The sequence below is a fragment of the Sebastes fasciatus genome, chromosome 9, assembly GCF_043250625.1.
Source record: "Sebastes fasciatus isolate fSebFas1 chromosome 9, fSebFas1.pri, whole genome shotgun sequence".
In the NCBI taxonomy this organism is placed as follows: Eukaryota; Metazoa; Chordata; class Actinopteri; order Perciformes; family Sebastidae; genus Sebastes; species Sebastes fasciatus.
In genome coordinates, this window is record NC_133803.1 from 15719256 (window position 1) to 15733376 (window position 14121).

Here is a 14121-nt window from a genome sequence, read left to right on the forward strand (position 1 = left end):
GAGGGAAAGGGGAAGAGTTACATATACTGTATTTCTAGGGTCATCACTGTCACTGTGTGTGGTGAAATTGGGCTCTAAAACTGAAAACTCTGAAGTCACTCGTTATTTCCAAACTGTTCTCATTTACAGCAAGACTTACTTCACAAGTCACAATTTCAGATCCTCCTGTCCTTAGTACAGAGATATGACACATGCACAAAGTCTTCTACCACAACTCTGTGATCATAAACTGCTCGCATGTGCAAACGCTTCTAGACAACTCCTCTGGTGAACACAGATTGATCCTTTTCCAAAAGCCCTTTCAAATTAGACCAAGCACACCAACTTTATCACCCAGCCAAATTAAACACAATTTATAGAGGGAGAAACTGAGAGAAAGGGAGGCAGGGAGGAATGACTAACAGTGTGGGAGGGAAGAAGGAATAAATAGAGACAGATATAGATTAAGGGAGAGAGAGATAGCAGGAGACAGAAAGTAAGGATGAATGAGCTATACAAGCTTTTTTCTCCCCTTGCAGGGGATGTCCAATGTCTTGAATGTAAGTTGACAGTCCAGCCAAAAACATGGCATTTCCTGCCATATTTTGGTTGGCAGTTCTGCCATTCTGCTCATACTTGTTCTGTGGTTTTGACAGACTACCAAAGCCTAGCAGGAGACTAGCCACAACTTGACCATGTGTGTGTTTGTGTCTGTCAGACATTTCAACAAGAGCAGTAACTAAAGTTGCTTTTTATTGGGAACACACAAAATGTGCAGCTCTGGAACTGACTTCACAAGAGTGGGTGGTTTGAAGTTCTGACAGACTCTGAATGAATTTACGACATGTATAACACATTACCAGTCCATTCACATGTGCTTTCCAGTTTTGTTTTATGAGGAATATGACAATATAGCATCTAATAAATCACTGAGCCAAATATGCTGAGAGTATGAGCTAAATTCTGGTTAGTTGAATGATTTCAAAGACTTTGCTGAGCTCAAAGAAAAAGCCGCACGTTCACTCACAACATCAAAGACTAGACGAGATGGAAAAGGAAGATGGCACTGACGGCACAAGCCAGGTGAATATTCATTGTGTGCTTATGTGTGTTTGTGTGAATACCTTGGCGGCAGCATGTGGAGAAGCTCCCTGATCCAGCAGAAGCAGTGCCACTCTCTGATTATCGTAGTGAGCGGCTACATGCAGCGGAGTTAGTCCACTCTAAAACACACACACACACATCCACGCACACACACACACACACACACACACACACACACACACACACACACACATGCAACACAGCACAAGGTTAGAAGATCACGCTGCACAAATATGCCGATAAGTATAATGAAAGAACCGAACCGACAGAATGTCAAGACATGATGGGAGATGGACATCAAATTGATGGAAGATAGTTAGTGCAGGAGACAGTTTAGAGAAACAACTTCATGCTGAAATCTAGAGGAAGAAGAAGCTGGGAGGAGCATGTCTTTACTGGCCTATAAAATGCATCTCCAAAATATCAAAATTGTTTTGTTTTTTAAATGGTTTCTTGATCTTAAGTAGGAGAATAGACCTTAAAGGAACACTTAAAAGAGTACTCCACTGATGTGGCATTGCACTCCTTTAACACTGTTGGGCTCACGGTGGACAGAAAACGATCAAAATCGATGCAGCAGAACCAGAGATATCATCTTTTTATATTCCACACATTCTTCTTTCTTTTTTGGTGCCTACATTACCCACAATGCAACTCAACTGCTGACAGAGATTTTAACGCTTTGTTCTACGATATAAAATACATCCCACTTGTGATTTTTGAAGCTTTTATATGTCTTAAAAAAGGCGGATGCTAACAAGCGGCTAAATGATACTACTAAACGTCATCACGCCAACTCGTCCACCTTTACAGCCTCGTTGTGTATACTCGCGCTCATGTGACCGTGGTGTAGTTCGTTTATAGCCTAAAATTAGCTTTTTACTTCTACGGTTTCATTCACGCTTCAAAAATCCTATAAGTGGTGTTCATTTCTTGGAGATTATCTTATGCAACAAAACGTGTAAGTATCATAAACGTTTGTTTGCCACAGAGCTTATTTTCTGCAATATCCAAAACCCAATGTAAAAATCCCATTGGTCTATGTCGAGTGAACCCAGGGCGATGCTAACTTCCTGGTTGGCCTACAAAAATACATCATCCCTGCATCACTCTATTATGTGCTCTACTGTTTTTTTGTACCGGGCTGTTAACATGTTTATTTCTGCTGTAAAGTTGGCCCATTAACATGGGGGTCTATGGAGATTGACTCGCTTTTGGAGCCAGCCTCAAGTGGCTATTCAAAGAACTGCCGTTTTAGGCACTTCCCGTTGGCTTCATTTCTCAGCACCGGAGGTTGCTGCTAGCTTTAAACCAAAGCGACGCTGACTCAAGTGACATCACATAAGGCAACTTATCAGACTTTGCACAGCTCCTTCTGGAGTTCCCCTTTTATCTTTCATTTTATCTAAAAAAATGTAAAGCAACAAATTCGGATAAAGATGATTTTCATTAGACAGCAATGATGCAACAATTAATTATTCATATTTTAGCAGTAATAGTAGAAGCATAGAAGCAGTATTAGAGTGCTAGCAGCAGCAGCAGTAGCAGCATGTTGTTGTTACTGTTTTAGTTGAAAGATCCCCTCCAGACGATGCTTGTGAGCTACACCCAAAGTAATCCATGCATAAGTTATTGTCTTTCTTTTCATCTCTAAAGAAAATCAGTGTAATTAAACTGCAATAAAGGCTCATTTTTACTTTGTGTTTAGCCTAGCATTACAATGGGACTGATTTTAGCACGACACCACCACGCAGTGTGGAAGCTTCATTATCATACCTGACTGCCATTACGTTAAACGCTCTCAGATGGTGGCACAGACACACACACACAACTAGCAAACACTATAATCAGTGCCAGTCGGCCTGTGCTAAGTAAGTGCGTCAATATGTGAGTGTGTGCGTGTGTATACAAATGCGTTTGCACAAGGGTGCATGTGGCGGTGGAATGAGTGCATCATCAGGGGAAATAAAAGCGAATCTACCCAGAAGGTTTTTGCAAACAGGATGAGCATCTGTTGGCTGTGCTGTCCTGGGATCAGTCCTAAACCTCCCACACCACCACAACCAGCCCTGTGTCCTGCTGCAGCTTGGAAAATACAACTCAAAAGGGTTCCGTTTACTCTCTTAGAGACAGGTTGGATAAGGGCAGGCGACAGAAAGACTTGCAGGATGATAAGTGGTCACAGTATCTGAATGACTTCCTGATTTTGGACATTTGTTGGACAGATCTCATCAGAAAAGTCCACAAGTTGTTACAAAGCTTCATGATAACTCAACAGCTGAATATGTTTACTTTCTTTCTTGATGCTCTTTGTTATATAAGGTTATCTTCTACATACAGCTTCTAATAATCCAATGGTTTTTCCAAGCGCTTCTCTTTTATGTTCACAGGAGTTTCGAAGGATTATTTGAAAACTGACACACCTTGCTGTTGGTTGTTTGTAAGCATGATGTGGTAATTTAGAGTTTATACTCCTGTTGCCTTCATTTTTCTCTGCTCTGCGTAGGAGTGTCATCCCCTGCCTAATATGTGGAGTCTTTTCTGTGCCAGGGCCCTCCCTCCTCAGGCAGCTCATGTTTTCCAGCAGCAACACATCTGTAAACACCCTTAAAAGTTGTTGTCAAGATTCTATTTTTTTTTTTTAAAGGCTCACCTTTCCAGCAGCATCAGGCGCAGCTCTTTTCTGTAGAAGGAGGCTGGCCACCTCCATCTTGCCGTACTTTGCTGCCACATGCAGGGGACTGAACCCTTTCTGTTGAACACAAAATAAAATACATCAACAAAATGAAAGGCAGTGGAAAGATGGAGCGTATACAGAGGAGGAGTAGAGATGGGTATTTTAAACAGGAAGAGAATATTTACGTTGTTTTAGGTCAGCCCTTGCTGGGCTGGGGTCGAGCTCTTTCTCATAACAACATAGTTTCTCACATAGTTGTAAATAACTCGTCCGGATGATATCAGTCAGTATCCATTCTTACTTAAAAACCTCAGACAGCGATTTGTTAACGTATCGTTCCTGAACAACAACTGCAACATGAACTTACTGTAATAAATATTGACCATAATTTACTAAATGAACATCATGCTGTATTGAAGAAGACTTGAAACTAGTGATTGAGACCATAAACTCATGTTTACAATGTTTACTGAGGTAATAAATCAAGTGAGAAGTAGGCTCATTTTCTCATAGACTTCTATACAATCAGACTTCTTTTTGCAACCAGAGGAGTCGCCCCCTGCTGGCTGTTAGAAAGAATGCATGTTTAAGGCACTTCAGCATTGGCTTCACTTCTCAGACATGGAGGTGGCCCACTGCATTTAACACATGACACTATCATTCAAAGACATTTTCAAACTAAAATACCTGTTGTAGAAGAAGTAAATCATTGTGAAAAGTTTTTTAATTAAGTTAAAAATTGATTTGTAACTATTATAAATTCACTTAAATAAAGGATCAGTGTGTAGCATTTAGGGGAATCTATTGGCCGAAATATAATATAATATTAATAAGCATGTTATCTTTAGTGTATAATAACCTGAAAATAAGAATTGTGTTTTCGTTACCTTAGAATGAGCCGTTTATATCTATATCACTGACTCTAGATAGGGCCGTTCGCGTTCACCACTGTAGTTCTCCTACACGCTTGGCACACGGGAGAAGGTTCAGTTGGTTGCAATCTGGAAACTCACCACTAGATGCCCGTCAAATCCTACACACTGCACCTTTAACTACATTAAAACATGTGAGGACCTATAAAAGAGTATTTTCTGCGCATGACTAATTTAGTTACAACAACAAGGTATGTGATACCCTGAGAAGCTAAGCCAAAGGCCCTTATTTCCTCATGTATTCCAGATCTATAAATGGCAGATGTACAGTATAATGTGATCATGTTAATCTTGGCTTCCTTCCTGTGTGTACGTGAAGATATTTAAAGACATTAGGTCACATTTTCCTGAGGAATGTGGGACTCCCACAGATTTCCATTCCATGCTCTGAAACACATGACCTCATTTGTGTGACTGGTTGGTATTCACACAGTTCACACAGTAAAGGGTCATTGTAAAGAAGACAGGTTGCTGGATAGAGAGGTTAGTTTGAAATGTTTTTTAAATGTAGTTACTTTAACAATAAATTCGTTTCACAAATGGGTCACTTCATGGTTTCCATCCCACTACTCCTCTGTTCCCAGATTCGTGTGACATCATTTCATTGAACAGCTGACTCAGGTGACGTCCCAAAAGATGCTCTATGTGTGTGTGTGCATACGTAAGAGAGAGAGAGAGAGAGAGAGAGAGAGAGAGAGGGAGAGAGAGAGAGAGAGAGAGAGAGAGAGAGATAGAGAGATAGAGAGAGAGAGAGAGAGAGAGAGAGAGAGAGAGAGAGAACTGGCACCATGGGGTTTACCGCTCATTAATCCGTCCCACTGACAGAGGTCACCTTCAAAGACAGCCCCCAGCAACATACAATCACACACATGCACCAACCAATTCCATAAAGTCTACTCTAAATCTCTTTTTGACCTTGATCCGTGCAATTAGTCATCTGTGAAACCATCACCACCAACAACTGACATCATCCGTCCACGGTGGGCTGCATTGATAGAAAATAAACCTCCTGAGTTCAAAAGAAGTGTCTTAAATTACTGGGCCAACACCATAGTACTGCCACTGACCTGAATGTGAACACTAATATTCATGTGACAGAACATAACATGCTTGAGGCCTGTAGGCTGGTTATAGGCAGGCTGTTTGTCTCTATGAATGCTTTTGTTGTGACGGAATATTTCAGCAGCCACAAACTCTGACCGATAAACCATGGAGGATATTGGAAACTGGTGCCCACTTGTGGAGAAACACGGCACTGAAAGATAGTCTGTGTGTGTGTTTGAGTGTATGTGGAAGAAATAGAGACATCCAACTGAACTCCACGACTTCATGCACTGAAATAAGATCCTCCGTCGGACCCACCTTAGTCGAGGAGGAGAGCGAGGCTCCGTTCTCCAGCAGCATGGTAGCGACATCTTGGTGTCCTTCGCGGGCAGCCAGGTGAAGGGGGGTGTAGCCTGAGGTGGTGGCGGCATTGGCAGAGGCGCCGCACTGCAGCAGCTGTTGTACAATGTCGACTTTCCCCAGCCGACTGGAGATGTGCAACGCTGTCTGGTCATCCTGCGGAGAAGGAGAAAGTGACTTTTGGCCCAGTATTTTATCATTGGTTTGTTTTTTCCTTCTCCCGGACACAGTGATTGATAATGAGGCTCGGTGTTCTAACCTTGGACTTGGTCTCCACCTTGGCTCCGTTCTTGAGCAGGTATCGGACTACGTCTGCCTGGCCTGCTCTGGCTGCCATGTGGAGAGATGTCTCTCCTCGCTGGAAGGCAAACAGAAACGGTTGTTTTTCAGATGCAATAATGTGGGATTTTAACTCTGAACAGAAACGTGGATTCCACTCACTACGTTGGTCGTGTTGGGTGATGCTCCGTGTTGCGTCAGTGAATGGACGATGTTTTCGTGGCCCATGAAGGCTGCCACATGGATGGGCGTTAGGCCAGACTGTTTAAGTCCAAACAAAGATAAAGTGCTATTAAAGCAAGTTACAATGTATAAAATAGAACAGCTCAGAATAACTTAAAAGTCAGCGTAGTTTAAAGAAACTACTTCTGGTGCTAAGTGCTAACAGGTATAGTCAAGCAGAAAATAGTGCTCAGTACCTCAGTGACAGCCTGGATAGACGCTCCGTGTTTTAGCAACAGCTCCATCACTTTGACTCTGTTCTTCTTGCAGGCAATGTGAAGCGGAGTGAAACCATTCTGCACACAGAAAGAAAGAAAGAAAATCTCTGTGTAAATCCCACACTCTAGTAGGATCTTCACCGTAAGGGATGAACGCTCCACAGTCACAAGACATCTGCAACTGCTTTTATTTGGCTGATAAGGGGAAGCAAATGATCTGCCAGGAAATGAACGGGTGGTACAGAAAATGTCAGTTGCAAACCACAAAGGGGACGAAGAAACCTTTTCTCTCTCAATTCTTCTACTCAAATTCTGACTCTTAGAAAGTGCCGAAGAATCCCTTTTTGTCCCTCAGTGTCAGTTTCAACAACTCATCATTCCCAGTTCTCTCAGTGTTTCCGCTGGTAACGTTCTGTTGTGGCAGGCCGCCACGGCAAAATCTTTACCGCCGCAGCAAAAATAAAAAGTCACTTCAAAAAAACACAAAAGAAAAAATAGTAGTTACTGTATGTAACCTCAGTTTTATAAGTATGAGAACTGCAAGGAGAGAAAGAGGGAGTGAGACGGCGTATGGATGCGGGCGAGAGATGTGACCAGATTATATAGTTTATAAAAATGCAGTGCAATAACAATGCAGCCATTTAATACGCAAGACAGAGAAGGATCTGCCTATGCGCAGGAATCAGCCGTCACTCTGTTTGTCACTGTTAGTAGAGAATCCAGTCTGCAGTGTAGTTCATACACTTCACTGATAAAATTCAGAGTCCTCTTTGTCTGAAACTGAGAGAAGACCAAGTAAAAATGCGGTCGATTCCGAGACGAGATCAAGACCTTCAAAAAGTGCTCTCGAGACCAAAACCAATCTCGAGTAGCCTACTACAACGCTGCTACACATATAGCCTTTATCCCAGTAAGCAAGGGTAAAACACTACAGTTTTAACATTAGTTTAATTGAAAAAAAACAACCTTTTGAAAATTGCACTCACAGCAACCCTCTCGCTCCACAGGAAACACTGTCTCTGTTTTTCTTCCCTTCTGCCTCATGTATCAATTTTATGTCACTTTCGGGACCCGGGAGAACCTTGTACCCCTTAGTATCACAAACGATTCTCATTCCCTTTCAAACCATCACATTAGTGAAGCAAAAGCCTTTTGGTTTGATTTTTAATACAGAAAATGCTTTTGTCCAATATGACCACATCACTTTTCTCTTTCCCCATCACCATCCCTCCCACCCTGTCCACCCCTTTAACCCTACCAGAGCCTTGGCGTTTGGGTTGGCTTTCTTGTCCACGATGAGCTTGGCCACCTTGTAGTGACCACAGTGGGCAGCGACGTGCAGCGCCGTCAGGTAGTCGTTGGTGACGTCGTCCACCGGCACGTCGTGCTGGAGCAGGAGCTGGACGCAGTTCAGGTGGTCCCCCTGAGTTGCCATGTGGAGCGGTGATAGCCCGTTCTATAGTGGTGGGGAGGGCAGAGAGGGGGGGAGAGAGAAAGAGAACGAGAGACAGAGACAAACACATACGCAGACGGACACATAGACAGATGAACAGACAGACACAGTGAGTTAGGGCGTGGCCATGCGCTGCACTGAAAGACTGTGAAGGAAGTTGTTGAGGAGGTTACAGAAGCATTGTTATAACGAGGTCATTACAACAATGTCTAGTTTGTTACACTGGTCGTCCCGCGCGGTCAAACTGTAGGGCTACGCAGCGGAGACGGGCTGTTCTGGAGAGGTCGCACACACGTTATGGAGACAATGCGACAGCAACAACAACAGACCTGCTATCTGATTGGCTAACAGATGTCAGATAGGAAAGCTAGTTTATACAAACATCTGAATTATAATGTTATTAACAATGTGTAGCCTGTTTCAAGTGAAATGTGATCTATTCTGCTTTACAACAGCCAGTGAAAAATAAACATGTCACATGTATGTGTTCCCTTTCCTATTCTGAGCTAAGCAGCGTCTTCTGAATTGATCGTCCCAGTAGCTACCTTGGTCTTGGACAGGAAAGGCGCTCCTCGGTCCAGTAGGATTTCTACCACCTGCTCGTGCCCGCTCCTCGCCCCACAGTGAAGAGGTGTCAGACCGTCCTGAAAAGCAACAAAGGCAGCAAAGGTGTTGAAAGGTGGTCATCCCTGCCTTTTCTACAGATGTTTAAAACTGCATATGGTTTGGTAGTTCAAGCTAAAGGAGCAAATAATATACCAGCCCGTTCTCATTCCCAGGGCGTCAAACAACAAGGCTTTGTGTCGGCCATCGGCATTCGGTACCGCTGCAGAAGGCAACCCTTTAGTGCTGGTATGAAACTCACCGGGCGTTCCATTAACTATAATGTAGACCCATCCGCTGCAGCAGTAAATGCTGTGAGAAAGTGCAACCGGGAGTGTGGTGATGTAGTTTAAAGAGCGAAAAGACACACTGAGTTGGCGGAAGGGGAGGTGGATGGGTCCAACAAATACAAGGCTTTCATCCAGTTTGTTCAAGTCCCATATTCACAACATTCAGTGTCATTTTCACTGTACAAATGTAGTAGTTTTAAGCCCAACCATGTAGTTCTTTCCTAAACCTAACTATAGTGGTTTTGATGCTGAAAATAAAGTGATGCCAAGGGGGCGTGACAAAGCTGCGGAATGTGACGAGTGGGGATGAGAACGTGTTGAATATATATTGTACATTTATAAACTTTGTTCCATATTGGAAAGTTTGGTTCCACAAAAATAATTTCAACTCTAACAAATTTGAGATACTGACAGATAAACTTCACACTGAAAAGATAAACAAACAAAAAACAAATCCAATGCAACCACGGTGGAAAATTCGCTTTTTCAGCCTCCAAAAGACAACATCGTTCCTGCCTCCTGTGATTCTCTGCATCTTACAGTTCTCTGAGGAAATTGGTCTCACCTTGGTCTTTGCATCAATTTTGGACCCTCTATCCAGCAACAACTTGACCATGTTGCTGTTGCCCCGTTTTGAAGCCACATGAAGCGGTGTGATGTCATTCTAAACAAAAAAGAGGAAACTGGTGTTACGATTCAGCCATCAAATTAGATGTAGTGGTTTATTATTTACGCACAATTACGCACTGGCATTTAGAAGTCTACAATTAAATTGAACAGATATACAACATGTAATCTTGTAGACTGTAAATAGATTGTGATGCTTTTATTGCTATACTTTCCTTATTAAGGCTACATAGTCTTTTATTATCAAGACAACAGCTGTAAAACAGCTCCCTTGTTTAATCCCTGCTTTATCTCACCTAAACCTGTAATCAGTGTCAAAAAGCAGCACAAACACCAACACTCCCTCACACACTAGCTGATATAATTACAGGCCACTGCAGCTGATGTCTAATGATGTGGAAACACATTTTTAATGGCCCCCATTTACATTATAATGTAAATATCACAGTAAATAAAAAGTAATCCTACTCTCTTTATTATGTCAAAACATTTATTTACGTACGAGTGCAGCCTTGTAGTGATGCACCTATTAAGAACATTGAGAGGCACATCAGCTAGTCTAACAATTATACTGCTGTGCACTTTATTTAAAGGTCATTTGTTTCCCAATGCCCACTTTGAATAAATGATAATGATGCCCCTTGCTAGTTGGCATTGTTTACGGTGTGCAACTTTGCACACATAGCGAGCTGCAGACTGATGTTAGTGAGCTTCAAGTCCATCAGAATTAAAACACATTGCACATACTGTCATGTTTTATTCACTAAAAGTCAGGGTGCCTTGTCATTATGTGACTTGTAGATCATCATAGATACTAACTATACAAAACAGCGTTACCCTCATCCCCATTTCTTTAATACGAAGCAGCAAATTCTGTGCCTCATTTTTCAAGGGGGGTGAGGACGAGGGTGCTGTAATTTATCAATACAATGTTCACGTCCTTTTTGTAAGATAATTAGTGAACTGTTAATAATAACTTTTTTGATTTGTGAACAAATATAATAAATGAAACATTTTTTAAAAGTTTTTCTAATCTGCTCTTTTAAGGCAAACAAGAATTACATGTTCAGACGAAGGCTGTGATATGTTAAATAATATAATAATCATTTAACTAGTAATAATATTGGTCCAAAATTATGTAAAATTGCATAGTTTTAAGGCAAAAACCTTCAAATTTTCTTGGGGGAGGACCCCCAATCCCAATATCTCCTGGTATCTTTTATTCACTATTGATATTCAGAGTGAGTCTCAGTGTGTTATCCTGCTGCATAATAAAAATGTAGGAGCATCCTGACTAAAACCTTAATGATACCCTACTATTGGAATATTATTGGAATATTATAGGCCTACTATAGAAGATGCATAGCCCAAATATAATAATAGCAATAAAACCACAGCTGATTATGACTGACAGTATAACATGCTTAGAGAAATAATGAATAAATAGAAATAAATCACAAGAGATTACTGATACCGGCCGAAACACATGCCAAAATGTGAATAAAGGGAGTACCTGCACATATTTTTTTCAAGCACTGACCCTCTCTGCGTTAAATTGCCCTATTTAAAAGTCCAGAGCGCTTCCCTCTTAAGGAGCAATATGTCTCTTAATCTCCACCTGTATTTGACAGAGATGCCTTCTCAATTCCAACATATTCACGGGAAGTGACTGGATGATTAATTTCTATGCAATGTGCTGCAACTGGCCTATACATGATTGAGGGACTGCTCACTAATAAGTCATGGAAACTAAACCAAACCACTGTTTCACAGCTGTGCAGGATCATTGTGTTCAGCATACATTATACTATCTCCACCTTCACTCCTGTTCACCTGAAATGTTGGTAATACCCCTCCCACACAGCAGAGGGCAGAATACACTCACCCGAGCCATGAAGTCCACAGCAGCTCCTCTGTTCAGCAGGAGCGTGGCCACATTGATGTTGCCATAGTGAGCGGCGATGTGGAGGGGGGTGAAACCGCTCTGAGGATTGGAGAAAGGCGTACAGCACACACATGAAAACAGACAAGAGCACACACATTACAAACTATGAAAGATGTACAGTACAGTACAGACCTGGAGCTTTACAGCAGCCTACACAGGGCTAAGGTTGACATACAGACGAGGACACACTGTACTACACACTGTTACACTAACACCTGACTTTCCTCACAGTGGTAGAGAAAGTCCTTTTGTCGAAGCATCAAACATGGGGCCAATGTTATGCTGACAACTAAAGGGGTTTTACATTCAGTATACCATATGGCCTTCTATGTGCTTTCACCATCACACTGGGCAAAGTAAAGTTAAACTATACAAGCCTGAGTGTTAATATACTACTCCTGTTTGACAGATGTTATTTACCGGTAATCTACATCATCTCATTTACAACATCCTGATACTTTTAGTGTGTAAAAATTGTTCTGCAAATGAACCTAATGTCCAAATGTTAACATCTTAAATTAAAGTAATTTCCCGGCAAAACCCCCTGGCTTAGCGAGCGACAGCTGTCAAAGCAACAGAAGGACACTGGAAACAATCTGTCCAATGAGTGGATGAATCTCACGTTAAGCTATTTAATTATTGGCATCCCAATTTCAAATAACCAATAATCCAGTGGAGAGCAGGTGTCGCAGACATGTGCATCCACCATGCTGATATCTGGTGTTTTCTTTACATTTAAAGGGATAGTTCGGGTGTATTGAAGTGGGGTTGTATGAGGTACTTATTCATAGTTAGTGTATTACCTACAGTAGATGACGGTCGGCACGCCACCAGTTTGGAGAAGCAGACAGGAGTTACCACACGGAAGCAAAGCAATGTACTGCTGTGGACAGGGCCGGCAGCAAAACGTATTTTAGCCACCTAAAAAAATCAATATCAGTTTAAGTGTACACTATATTTGAAATATTTTCACCTCTTTATCTTGCCGTCTGAGAGCCCTTTCTGACGGGGAACTGAAGCCGGTTCCTCGTCGGAAACATAAGAGTGTATAGCTGTCTCACAACAAGGTAAACCGGTGAAAATACTCTAATTATAGCGTACACTTAATCTGATATTGATTTTTTTAGGTGGGCCTTTCTTTTAGGTGGCTAAAATACGTTTTGCTGCCGGCCCCGTCCACACCATTACATTGCTTTGCTTCCATGCGGTAACTCCTGTCTGCTTCTCCAAGCTGGCGGAGCCCTGACCATCATCTGCTGTAGGTAATTCACTGATTATGGAAAAGTACCTCAAACAACCCCACTTCAAAACACCTGAACTATCCCTTTAAAGTCATATTAGAAAAGTAAAGTAACCAAAAATCTTTTTATAGTTAATCTGTAGACAAAAATCGGCAATGACTTTCTTCCATCTTCCGTCATAGTACTATGCAAATCTGTTTACCACGATGCAGGAGCCTCAGATCAACAAAGCCATGTTTGGATGAATCATACCAGATAATACTGTCCAGCCTACCAAAGCCAGAAACAATGCCAACCAAAGCAGGCACACACAGGAGGTGGCCACCTGACTTTGGTGTGACGAAGGGGCCCTTATTACCATAGAAGCAGTGTCGAGGTAGCTTGTTGCTTTGGTCCCATGCAGAATGCTTTAGGTGTAAGGATTGAGGATTAGAAAATCAATAGGGGGTAGTAGACCAATTAGACTAACTGCCTGTTGCTAGGAGGATGGGTTCCTTCACAGCTTGATGGGGATTTGGTTGCCATGCAGGTTATGGACAAACCGTTGCTTTTCAATGAATGATAACCACATTTCATGCTAACACTGGTTATCATGTTAATTAGTTTCATGGGAGGACTGTTTCAGGACACATTAGGACAACATTTGGTCAACAGCTGAAGTTTTGGACACCATGAAACCATTAGAATCAAGGAAAACCTTGACACCCAAGCCTCCAGCCTCAGGATTTACTAAATCAGTATTAGTGAAACATGCGCGTTTACTCCGACTTTCTCTATGACTAGAGATATCCACTACATGAATGAGGAGATGGAGAGGAAGATGAGGTTGAGTTAAAATGGGAAAGGGGAAGTGACAAAGGGCTGCAGAAACACTACTGCATCAAGTCAGGGGCACTGAAGTGTTGGTTTGTTTGATTTTTCGGAGTTTTATGAGCTGCGATGGAGAGACTAATGTACAGAATAGAGGTGTACCTCTGTTGTCCTATTCACCATCATCTACAGAGCCAGCCAAGAGAGGAGAGAATGGGCAGTTAGTGAGCAAAAAACAGAAAAGGGCCTCCACTGACATGAAGTGGAGGAGCAGAAAGAGGGGAGAAAGAGCTCAGTACATCAAAAGCAAATTCAACCAAGAAAGAAGAAGAGAAAA

The 14121-nt window shown here is 42.0% G+C and overlaps 1 protein-coding gene across 1 annotated transcript in view; it reads right to left on the reverse strand.

Annotated features, from left to right (window-relative positions):
* Positions 1–14121, reverse strand: part of LOC141773994 (ankyrin-3-like) — a 120918-nt gene that overhangs the window by 58673 nt on the left and 48124 nt on the right. The window contains 10 exon segments of the mRNA XM_074646242.1: positions 1104–1202; positions 3737–3835; positions 6055–6252; positions 6356–6454; positions 6538–6636; positions 6795–6893; positions 8074–8271; positions 8814–8912; positions 9727–9825; positions 11674–11772. Of these exon segments, the coding sequence (XP_074502343.1) occupies positions 1104–1202; positions 3737–3835; positions 6055–6252; positions 6356–6454; positions 6538–6636; positions 6795–6893; positions 8074–8271; positions 8814–8912; positions 9727–9825; positions 11674–11772 (1188 nt within the window).